Genomic DNA, 12922 nt, shown 5'->3' with positions numbered 1-12922 from the left:
TGCTTCACTGCAGACTCAATGTTCCGGCGGGAGAGCCGAACCGCGGTCTCCCGGACTACTGACAGGGTGATTCTTTGCGCAGAATAAAGCATTATTTTCTTTTTGTGTTCGTAGGAAAGTCGTTACCTGTCCATTGTGTCCTGGAACGAGTGCCCAGCCCACAAACGGAGAACCAACAGCCGTGCGTGGAAGTCGACTCCTACGCCATCGTTCCCTGCGCGGCCCTCTTCAGCGACCTGGTTCGAACGGCGCTCAGCAAGTTAGGCTATTCGCCCTGCGAGGCTACATGTGCCAAAGGTATCGCTGGGTTTTTCATTATTTTATTCTCGGTGTATATAGTGACAAAGCCGTTTGATTAGCGGATTACCTCTGAAGGCCCCGAGGCACCGAATAGTTGATTCGAGCAAGGTTTTCAAAATATATATATATATATAACGAGTTTACAATTCAAGGGCGACTGCTGGTGAAAGAAAGCGGGAAGAAAAAAAGTACTAGAGGTTTCGATATGAAAAATTTAAGCTGTGCATTCTTCATGGTAAAGAGTAGTTCTCGTATTCTGCGAAGAAGCCAGAGCTCGATGGTGAGCGCTGTACAGTGTGTGTGTGTGTGTGTGTGTAATCCGTTCGTTTTTTGATGCTTGGCTAGCATCGTGCGCACGCAAGAGCCGGGCTAACGGGATTTGCTCAGAGCCTTTGCGTCCCGGGGGCTTATCCTCGGAGCCGAGCGAAAGTTCACCTTTATAAGATTAAAGGCAGGCTCTGATGAAGATAGCAGCAGAAAAGCCTCGCCTGCTACAGCTCCGATATTATGCGCACAGACCTTCTTTCGTGAGGGGGGAGAGCGGATAACCCTCTCGCGCCATCCTTAATCTCTCTGACTACATTAGGCCTCCATGTTTTATTTAAGTCCGGATTAGAAGGCACTGAGAAGCTAAAGGGGATAGAGACGAGAGGGATTGGGAAATACGGCCATGCTAAGAGGATTACGGCAGGCCTCTTTCGCAGGGACGATCGTTTTTTGCCCCTCTTCATCCTTTGCATTTTCCTCGAGCAGAAACGGTGTTGAGCAACACCCAAAAGCATGGCACGCAATAACAAGTGGACTAAGCCGCGTTAGAATGAAACGGAACAAGCATATATGTTTGCGTCTTACCTTATTCCTCTGCAGGCAGGAACTTAAAAACCGTACCTATCATCTCACCGTTTTTAATATTCATGCGAGTCTTACGTCAGTCTGACGCGTAGCTCTGAGCCGATTTTAACTCGGCCACGTTTCAACACCGAACGCGAAACGCTTTTTCTCTGTCGTTCTTGCGTTTTATTCTCCGATCCCGAGTCGATGGTGCTGCGCATTGTGCTCGGCGATGCGCGATAAAAATTGGGCTCCGACTCTGGATAAATATATACGTGCGACCCGCACTTAGCAACGCATATTGATCCGCTAATCCCGTCACATTTTTAGCTGGTGTCGGAAGGTGAGCGGATCTTGAGCGGGAGGGGTTTTTCGCCGGAACTTTATCCCTTCGCGCGTGCGTGGGCGCCAAGCAAGCAGACGACGCGTCGTTCCTGTGCTCTGCTCTTTTTCCGAAGGACACGCTTTTAGTGCTGCTTATCCGCGCATTCGTAAGTGACGGCTTTGGCGTTATTATTTGAGGATTGGCGACGGAAACGGGGCTTAGTTAAGTCGGTGTCGGAGGCTCATTGGTCATGCATGAGCGACCCTTTAAATTTGGGCGGTATCGTGCGAGGCTCTATGTGCGAGAACAGATGTGTAATCGGCTCGGGCGCTGCGTATCACTGGAGATTATCTTTTCCGAGCCACGCGTCCGTGTTCTCCGGGTCGGAAGTAATACGCGCCACCAACAGTGAAGAAGAAAAAAGAGAGAGAGAAAATTTCCCTTGCAATTTGCTCCTCACGATTTCTGTGGCACCTAATAATAAGCGAGATACTGGAGCTTGGTGTCTGTTCTTTCTTTCTTTTTTTTTTTTTTTAACTTTGGAGCTCGGTAATGTTGCGGATGTGTGCGAGCTTTCTTAAATTAATTTCGCATCTTTTATTATTGCACGCTGTAGCCTTGTGACCCGGACCTCTTCCCATAGTAGTGCACTCCCAGGGGGTCCCCGAAACCCACCATTAAGAATAAACGTTTAAGAATAAAACATTCAAGAACAATCCGCTTAAAAAATACACGGTTAAAAATATATCTCCTAAATAAACCGCGTACTGTCCCCGCTTAGAGATCACCGTTTAATAATTATCCACCATTAAAAATAAACTGTTTCAAAATCCCCTCACCATCTAGCACGGAGGCGGACTGATTGCAATTTACGCCGGGTTATATCATGTTATGTTAGGTTAGGTTAGTTTGGTTTCGGTTAGTTTAGAATAGTTTAGGCTAGTTTGGTCCTGTGAGGTTAGTTTAAGCCCCTTGCTTGCAGTTCACCTTGATTTGGGCCATATCACATGACTCTAGCAACTGTAGAGTGGATTTGGGGGATTCTGAACGATTTATTTTTAACGATATATTCTTAACCGTGGATTCCTTAGCGTTTTTATTTAAACGGGGATATTTCGGCGAATATTTTTGTGCATTGATTTTTAAGCGTATATTCTGAGAGATATATTTTTAATAGTGGGTACTTACGCGTTTATTTTTGAAAGATTATTTTTAATGGTTTCAAACGGGATACACCCCACTCCCAAACCTACTTTGGATTTCAGTTTCTAGATATCTAACTCAAAAATTTGTTGATAATCGTAGGACAATTAATTTATCTGCCTCTGGCATCGACGCAAGTCTGAAAGAGATTGCCTCGTCAACCGGTTCTGAGTGGGAGCCCCCAGTCTTGACTCCTCACAATGTTACATAGGAGTGTTTCGAAAATACACAGCACCTTTTAAGGCTGTGTAATTTTACAGATTGTCAGGCCTGAAAATGTGCATAAAGACAATGTGCATAAATGTAGAAATGTAGTGTAGTAAAGCTGACACCTGCAAGTATTGTGCTGTTTGGATATATTTCCAATATTGTAGCCTACTCGTATTGAGTGTTCTTTCAGCCATAGTCTGTGAGGGTGTGACCACTGAGCAAGATCACAAGCAGGCGCCAGGCACAGGACAGTAGTATGAACGGAGGGGTACCCGCAAAGATCTCTACGAGGCCAAAAGTAGGATATAATGACAGATTATCTTTAAGAAGCCACATTCTTTTCCTGGACCATTCCGTCTGCTAGTTTTTTCTGGGACTAGGTGTAAATAGCACATGATGAATTAAATACTAATATGCTTAGCACATGCATAGGTTGACAGGTGAAATGATAAGTTGAAGAAGACTATAAAGAGTGGATTTTTGCTCATCAAGACTGTGTGGGACAGAGAGCCATCTTTGTGCTGATATATTGGAAATTGCAAACTGCATAGCCGAAATGCAAGCTGGCATTTCTGCACTCGGTTGTTGTAACACACAGCTGCACTTTTGAGAAGGCCTAGTACCTTGCTTTTATGGAGCATGCCCATACCTCTTACTGCCTGCACTATTTATCTCATTTCGTATGGGCATCATGCAGCATATCGAGGCTGCTAACAGTTTGTCTTTGTGCTATTCCCTGCCCAGGGGTGATCCAGATAAAGAACTGGAAGCCTCTGGCCTTTGAACAAATCACGGAGCTCCCAGAAGCCACTGTAGGGGACATCCTAGGGGACCTTCAAGGAGCTACTCTCAGGATAAGACTGTACAGGTACGCACTTTGTTCTATACAAGCTGAGAAGTGCAATGAATAGCACCTCTAGAGGTGCTGGTTTCCAGTTCACGTAACACAAACAACACAAAACACACATGACGTCAAACTGAGATGTGTGACACGTTTGATAGGATGTCTGTGTGGTACACGTCCGTATGTATTGTAGCCCATTTGCAATGCCTCTTATTAGGATTTTGTGAAAATGAGTGCCCTCCGTGTGTCAGGTAAAAGGGGAGTCGTGCAGCGTGTCCTCCATGCTATAGGACTCAGACGCGGGTCAGTGGTGCTTAACGGGACGTTGCACTCTGCAAGGAATACCGACAAGCTTCTCAAGGGCCCTGAGAAGCTTGCTCGTAACTGCAAGAGAGCACGTCTGTTGCACGTTCCAACTGACCGCGGATGACTAGTATTGGCGTTGAGTGTGCTCGCCCAATCACTTTCTCGTACTCGCTCCGTCTGCCGAAAGCCACAGTGGTGGAGACACCAGGTGCAAGAGAGACAGTCACGAAGATGGAAACGGAAGTTGAAATGTCCGCCCGGGAAGATTTCTTCAAAGCCCTGTTCCGTAGATCGTGAAGAGCCAACAATTGACTGGCATTTCTGCTGCAGTGAAGCGTTGCTTTGCTTTATGCGTGCGACCGTTTGCGGTAGCCATAGCAAAGAGGGAGAGAGAGATTGGTGACCCAGGCGTGATGGTCAAGGAACCAAGTGAAGTGTTTTGCTCATTTCAGTCGACCCAAACGCAATGTGGTGAACGATGTGAAAGAGAAGCTGCTCCAGGTTCTGCTGGCTCAGTCGCACTCTTTGCTTGTCAGCTCTGGCTGTCCCATTGACCAGGTAGGTACTGCTTTTTTTTTTCAAAACCAAACAGTACGCAGAGTAGTTGCGCTATATGTAGGCAAGGTTGTAGCATTACAGTGGTGCAAAAGAAGTCAGTTTTCTTTCTTTTTAAGTCAAGCAGAACATATACGGACAGCCGTGAAAACTTCGTTTGTGAAAAAGCCGTGAAAAAAAACTATAAAAGAAGTTGGAAACTGCTGCACATTTAGGGGCTGTGGCAGAAAAAAGAATGCACTTTATCTGTTCTCAGTTATCTGTCCAGTCAGAACCTAAGTCAACTACAATAAAGGGAGAGAAAAAAAAAAGTTGATTTCGTTACTGCTATATCTATAATGCTGCTTCTGTGGGTATACACTATACAGTAGGCAGATCTGAAGATCTCATAGTGCTTTGAACTGCATTATACTACAAGTTTGTGTGTGTGTTCATTTTTTTATTTTATTTTTTTGTGGAAGGCAAGGTGACTACATTATAATACTACCCAACACATGCTAGTATTACATTAAGCTTCTTGGTATTCAGATTTTAATTAAACAATATTGAGAGCGCCTCATTCTGTGTTAATCTCTTACGTCTCATCTTTTTTGCGCTTTTCATGAAGGTCAGATTTTAATGTTAGGTCTACATATTATATATACAGCATTGCTTAACAGCACTTTGTGCTCCAATGTATCTACCATCATCAGAACAAAAGGAGCAGATTATGAATGAAAGGATAATCTGCAAGAGGGGTGTTGCATTCCACTGCCTATACTTACAAATTAATTTAATCCACAATTCTCATTTCTGCTGACAAGTAACTTGCGTGAAGATGGAACACAGCCTGCGCTGAAAGATGTTAATCCTTCACTAATAAAGAACCTTCTTCGGGAGCGAAGGAGATCAGCTTTCTGGCCTTTCATCTTTCTAATCTTTAGCATGCATGCGTGCATGCATAATAATGTACTTCTGCTTCGGTGTTTAAAATGAGGCTTAAACATGCAGCAGCAGCAGCAGCGGTGGATAATGATATTGGTGGAGCTGTGCGTACTAATTACACCTCCTTGTTACAGTTTGACGAGATTGAAAATGGTGGCTTCTTTGTAATTCATCTGAATGCTTTACAGTGTTATGATGTGTTTGGTTATGGTGTATTTGGGTTTGGCTCTGCTAATGGTTTTGGAAGAAAGAAATGTTCTGTGTTTAACTCAGTCACTTGTCATGCAGTATGCAAAGCACTGTAGTATGTAATGAGAGTAATATTTCTGAGTTTCAGTTCAGCCTAAAAGCTATCGTAACCATGCTGAAGCATTTCATTGTGTGGTATAGTTGTGCTTAACATAGCCTAACCTTTTTGTGTTATATGGAAAGAGGATTTAGATCTGAAGAAAATAGTAATTTATTCACACAGATTATAAATGCCCCGCTATATAACAGAGTTGCATCTGAAATTTATGGGCATGAAAATTTTGTGTGTACCGTCAGCATATTACACATATTAAAAGTGAGTTTTCCATACTCTAAAACAGCATTAATTAGTGAATATAATTCAGCAATCTTTATGTAGTTCTGAAAGGTATGTACAAAAGGTACACGTTTGACAGTGCCAGCAACGTCTCTCAGACCACTGCCAGACCAATGGGCTCGAGCATTGTCAAGTGAAGGGGCCTTCACTTTTTTGTTTGATTTGTTGCATTTACTTGAAATGGAAATAGGCATTATGATACAGTAAAACTTCGATACAATGAAACACTATACGACAGTATTAACGGTACTCCGCAGTTGGCTGCCATATTTCGTCAGGCTTGATACAACTAAATATTCGGTACAACGAAAGAAATCGTGTTCCCTGTGAGCTTCGTTATATCGAGGTTCGACTGCATAATCCTTTCACAAGTATGGTGCAGGTTAGAATATACGATGTTGCCTATTACTTTTGTAGCACAGGTGTTATAGTATACTGGAAAGAAAAGAGTGAGTGCAAAAGGTGGCACAGTTTAATCCTGAATTGGTTTCCCATGACATGACCCGCTTTCTTTCAGCCAACGCTTGCAGCCCTGAGCAAGGGAAAGACTGAGTGGGAGATCTCGGAAGAGACTCGAAAGAAGTTTGACCAGTGGTACCTGCACCAAGTGTTCCAACACTGCAGGCAGGTGGCATTACTGCAGCACCAGTTGCAACAGCAGCAGCAACAGTTGCACAGCCAGCAGCAGCAGCAGCAGCAGCATCAGCAACACTCCCCTCAACAGCCCAGGCTCTTACAGATCTCCCTTTCCCCCGTGCCTGTCTCCCACGCCCCAAGTGCTCACCAGTTGGTCCCGGTGACAACAGCAATCACAACACCGTCGTCTTCTTCATCTCGGACTCGAATTCGAACCTCGTTTGATCCAGAACTAGAACTGCCCAAGCTGCACAGGTGGTTCGCTGAGAACCAGCACCCGTCGAGGCTCATGATACAGCAATACGTGCGCGAGCTAAATGCGCTGGACTCGCGGAGGGGACGCAAGCCACTCGACGTCAACAACGTTGTGTACTGGTTCAAGAACGCCCGGGCAGCTCACAAGAGGGCAGAGCTCAAATTTGCTGCAGCTGCTTCCACTGTCAGTGCTGCACCAGCTGCGGGCAATGGGATTTTGCGTGGCCTCCCGCATGGCTGGGACTGCATGTTGGATTCCACTCAAGACTCGGAAGACGGGAGCGGGTTTCGTCGGGTGAACGGCTTTGCGCAAGGGAACAATGATGCAAGTGGGATGGATGAGGAGTCCTGCGGAGAGTCGGGCAGTCCCGAAGCGACGTTGGACCTGTCGGTGAGAGGTCGGGAACGAAACGGGGATTCTGTCAGCGTTAAGGAGGAACCGCCGGGCCCAGACTCCAGCAGTGAGATGGATGGGGAGGAGACAGCCAATGAGAGCGAAGAGGAAGAATGCACGGGAGCAGGTGGAGGGCGGCCAGAGGGAGGGGACGAAGATGCTTTAGACAAAGATGGAGGGTGTGGAACTCTGTCCGATGAAAGGAGGAAGAGGAATCGTACGTTCATCGACCCGGTGACTGAAGTTCCGCGCCTAGAACAGTGGTTTTCCACCAATACACATCCATCACACACGCAGATCATCCGGCACACGGAAGAGCTCAACTCATTGCCTTACCGGCGACGGTTCCCTCGGTTGGAGCCAAGGAATATCCAGTTCTGGTTCAAGAACAGGAGGGCTAAGTGCAAACGACTAGCTGGGGGAACCAGGGGTCTGGGGGGATCCCCCAAAGGGGCACAGGGGGACAATCCTCCGTCCCTGTCGGAGTGACAGGGAGGACAGTTTCCCCCCCCCCGAGTGTGCGAGGTCCGACCGCTTCTAGGCTGTCTAGTCAGACGGGGGATCAGGCTGAGGATACCAAAGACCTACCTCAGATATTTTGCCTTTGCTTTCTTCTCCTCGGAAGGGAATCAAAAAAGCCTCTCTCTCTTTCTTTCTTTCTCTCAGTCATCGACTTGCAACGTCGCAAAACTGAAGGTTGCCGTGTCTCCATTTCTTCAAGGGATGTGTGTGTGTGCGTGTGTCTGTCCATGTGCACAAAGATTTCAATCATACTCACATGGGCAACATTTCACTTTTTTCTTTCTTTTTTTTTTTTTCATTTTAGCTTTCATGTACAAGATGCCGCAGCACTCGCTCGACGAATGGCGACAGAAGTACGGCGTGAGTTGCGTGTTTTTAATTTTAGCGTAGGAAAGCCATGGGCAGGTCAACAAAAAACAATAAAATACAAAACAAGTACTTACTAATGCTGTTCTATGTACACCATAAGTACATTAGCTTATTTCTGTGATTCAACTTCAATATTTAAACTGCCCCCGAAGTGATGAGCACCGAAATCTCGAATGTACTGCCATTCTCGAGATGAGTGCAGCCACCGCAAACAGTTGGTCTCGCATAAAACATTGAGGTTCTCACTGCATTTCTGTGGGGTATCGTGCATTACACCACACACTGGGTCATTCCCGTTTTTATGTTCCGGAACTTTTGTTGGGTGGTCAGGCACGTTCTGAAGACTTGCATTTATGTTTTGCCTGTGTTGTTATGGTGGACTGGACAATCACTTCCCATTGTTGATTATGTATTTACCACGGCCTGCTAGATTATAACGACCATGCCATAATCGGCAACCCCTATGACGAGCCCCTCCGCACGATCCACTAGGGGCGCTACTCATCGGCCCGCGAGATCTGTGTCATGATTGGACAAGGACGCACAACTACCGTAGCAGATGACAGCAACAGCTCTTATGAAAACGAATAGAATGATGAGGATAATAAACTTTAGAAAGAAGCACCTCTCTTGGGACATCCACCGCTTGTACAAAAATACTAAGGTAAGATGAAGTACAAAGTATTGCAGAAATTGAGGAAGCAATAACCGAGTCGATAAGTAGCGCCACCGCTAGCTTCCAAATGCAGCGCTGGGAAGGGTTGCCTATATGACATGGTCATCATAATCTAGTAGGTCATGGTACTTACACAGCCATTCTTGCTACTGCACAAGCACACATGTGAGCAGTATATAGGATGTGCACAGATTTCTGTGCAGGTTCAATCCTGTGTGCATGCAGTCTCCTGCAAACTATGCAAATAACAAGCAAGACATCGTCATAATAGGTCAGGTTCATGTTACTGATGCTCACAATGCAATAACATAATGGCCCTGATTGCCATCTCAACAGTTGTTATCTACCAGGTGCTTGTACTGCTTTAAACTGATTTCTTAAGGGATTCTATTTATTAAGTTTTCAGTGATGAGCATTTTATGTTATAGTTACTATGTATCTTATCACAGAGGTCATCACCTGGAGAGCATCCAAATTTTGTACTTTTACACGCAATTATGTTTTAGCGAACACTTTCTTAGTAGCTATTTAATATAGCTTCCAATGACATAGCAGCCAATTGCTTTGCCTCTTATTTGCTTGCACATATTTTGGAGTGATGAAGGATTTGAAGTTCTGGAAATTTTGGATGTTTTGCATAAATTTGATTTCGGTACTGCGGAATGGTGCATGTGGCAGTGTCACAAACAGCTTTGGTTGCTTTAGTTTTAAATGTAAATATTTGTTCAGTACTATGACACATTATGTGTTGCTCATGCTTGAGTACATGGCATACTGTATGTGCAAAAGGTATCTTCAAGTACCTTTCTAAAAGGTAATTATGAGGAATCATAAATGTGCAACAGAAGTGCAATTTTGTGCATTCCAACAGTTTCCTTTCTCGCAATACTAGAACAATCTGCAATACAATGCATAATTTTCATTCACAATAATTTAGGTTTCCTACTGGGCGATTAGATGCTTCATTTTGCATTAGCATGACATATTCTATGTAATATAACCCGAGTGATGAATGTATCTTCACAAGATTATTTCTTTGGTGCATACGAAAACCATAAAAAAAACTGCTTCATTGTAGTCCATGGGTTTATAGAGCACAGACAACTGTAATCAACATTAACGTTGTGTTTACTCCTCCCAGCTCTGGACTGCACAGTCGGTTTCCTAGTCAGCTTTGTGTTGCATACTCTTACGTTTCGTTTGTCTTCGTAGCAATAAGTACTACAATAATTCACTGTAGTACATGGCCCCATCGGCGGAAACTGGAGGGAGTTTTTAGTGAAACATTGTCATTAGGTACACAAGATAAACAAAAACAATGCTGCTTTTAATGCCCTGTGTTGGATATGTATATATGGTAAAAACATAGCTTTATTTGTTACCTGGTATAAAAATGTTTTGATATGGATGGACACTGCAATGCGAGACTGGAGGGACAATCCCTACACCCACCTGCACCCTTAGAACTTCCAAGCAATATCCAAGGAGGCACTATTTAAAAATGTCCTACTTTTCGTCACTTGTTTCGTCCATCTTTATGTGTAATCACCACTTACTTTGAGAATAGTATTTACAACACATCTGCTCCTTGAAGTAATAAGGCAACACAATAATTGTTAACGACGGATGTACAATACCAATTTTTACTAACGCGTTGTGTTGTCTTTTTTTAAATGTTAAATCTCACTCCTACATCCCGTTTTTCTCACGAACAATTCAAAGCAATAAAGTTTTGGGTCACAAAACACTGTAGGAGGGCTCAATTTGTAGGTAGAATGTGGCCAGAGAAATAGCACTGAACTAATGGGAGATAGCAGTTGCTTTTAGTGGTGTGTATGTGTGCGCGTGTATACCGGTGATTTTTAGAGTGTGCTCCGAGATTTTCCGAGGCTCCCTCTTCTGCCTGTTGTGATACTGCCGGGAAATGCTGAGCGCTTGAACACCTCTCTGTCACACAGTGACACGGAGACTAGACTTGCTTGTGCAATGTTGAAAATATACTCATAGTTCTTGTTTCAAGCTTTCTTTATGTCTCGAATGCATATTTGTTTTCCTGTTTTGTTTGCAACAATAAAACAGATGTTCTTTCACTACATGGCGTTACCCTTAATTTGTGTGTCATGAGGGATTCTGATGACTTGATGGCAGTAGTTATAGTTATAGTAGTTACTCTGCAAAGCACTACTTCATGTTACCCTGTTATAAAGCGAGCACAAATAAATGAAGACTATGTTACTCTAGCTCTTTGCCCCACCCAACACACTACTGACGGTGCTTGATTAGGGCCTACAAAGGGCGAAGGTAAGAGACTTGGCTACGAAAATTTAGGGATGGAATTTCCTTTGGACGAGTTTCGCTTATGATAAACAATGCTTAGTTAGGCCTCCAATAATTTTTACATAAATTAGCCGAAGGCTTTGAAGGGCCAAGGTCCTCTTGCACGAATGGTGGAGGGTTCCTTCAGTGGTGTCCTCAGGAGCTTCAGTAGTGCTTCAGGCGCGCACCACAGTCCTTAATACTGTTTGTGCGTAGAGCACTGCCAAAGCTACAAAGGATGGCGCTGCGGAATTTCCTCGCCGTTTATGCAAGCAGTGTTTTAATACACTTATATACTTACGTGTGATCTTCTGGTTTCGTTATCTTAGCGACTCCTCGTGTAAATGCTGCGAAGATTTTCCTTCTCGCAAATGAATGTCACAAACAATAATGCACAGATTCTTACAAGAGGCATTGCATATGGGCTTACATTATGTGTGTACATATGGACTGTCACATCTTGCTGGCCCATAATAGATTTTTTTCGAATGCTATCCTGCTATCCTGTTTTGGAGGCTGGCTGTCCCGAATTTCAGTGCACAGAACCACCCAAATAGGCAAGCAGGAAGGAACACGCAATTCTTAAATTTTTTTCCAGTATTCCAAGTGATCCGGACATGTGGAACATGGATAGTGTCAAAACTGCAGTTATCCAGCTCCTGAAGGAGATGTCGCAGTCAAAGTTGGCTAAGATATGTCCCCTCAAACAGGTATCTAAATGGTTCACTCCTGTATCCTGTAGTATGCCTCTGTATGTGTGTGTGTGTGTGTGTGTGTGTGTGTGTTGCACACGTGTTCTTCGTGCTAGATGCACACGTGCCATAATCTCGAAAGGTACGTAAGTTAGGTGAAACGGCGTAAGAAAAATAAAATACGAAATTGCAACTGACTGACAGTGAGTGCCACACTTTTCCAGTCATTGTTGTCTACCATTGTAAATAACAAGTTCAATGGGAAACTGGGATCCGAAAAGTGCAAAGAATTTGGACGATGGTTCATGAACTACAGGCAATCATCTCCAGGTAAGCACTTCATTCCATTGAAGAAGAACTGATCAGAAGAGTTCCAAGACATCCCCACTTTCTTTACGTTCTGACTTGTCGGGGAAAAAAAAAAACTACAAACAAAGACAGCTATTAGAGGGTTTTCGTGCGTCGTACACTATCACATTTGCATATGTGAGGGATAGCGTGGTGGTCCTGTGAAATGCACGAAGCTCTCTGCGCAGGACCACCAACACTATATCTTACATACGCAAAGGCAATAGCGTGCGATGCACTAGAGCTCTATTATAACTGAACCATAGTAGCATAGTACCGATGCATGACTGCATGAAAATACGTAAATGCAGATAGGTGACAGAGAGCAAATTGAGTAATGACGGTTACTTGCTACTGTAATAAAATTTGGGAGAGGCTCTGTACTCTTCCAGTTCCTTTATACTAATAATACCAAGCACATGCTTTGGCTTCTGTTTTTGGCCTGCATTCCTATCGTTCATCATCGATACCTGTTATGAACACTCTCTGTAACATATTTTCAGTGGCAGTGTCCACCTTTCTGGATGACGAGAAGCCACCTCAGGACTGCCGCATGACTTTTCATTCTGGAATGGAACTTCCACGAATGCGAGAGTGGTACCGGCAGTGCCCCCATCCCACTAATGTCCA

General features: G+C 44.2%; 1 protein-coding gene across 1 annotated transcript in view; it reads left to right on the top strand.

Annotated features, from left to right (window-relative positions):
• The window catches only part of LOC135393892 (homeobox protein dve-1-like), a 36529-nt gene extending 25500 nt beyond the window's left edge, over nt 1–11029 (top strand). Inside the window, exons 3-6 of the mRNA XM_064624227.1 lie at nt 115–297; nt 3614–3737; nt 4472–4577; nt 6602–11029. Of these exons, the coding sequence (XP_064480297.1) occupies nt 115–297; nt 3614–3737; nt 4472–4577; nt 6602–7858 (1670 nt within the window). The 3' untranslated portion in view covers nt 7859–11029. The remainder of the gene's footprint in view (nt 1–114; nt 298–3613; nt 3738–4471; nt 4578–6601) is intronic.
• The last annotated feature ends 1893 nt before the right edge of the window (nt 11030–12922 follow it).

This window comes from Ornithodoros turicata, chromosome 5 (genome assembly GCF_037126465.1).
Source record: "Ornithodoros turicata isolate Travis chromosome 5, ASM3712646v1, whole genome shotgun sequence".
NCBI lineage: Eukaryota > Metazoa > Arthropoda > Arachnida > Ixodida > Argasidae > Ornithodoros > Ornithodoros turicata.
This window is presented reverse-complemented; position numbering and strand designations above follow the sequence as displayed.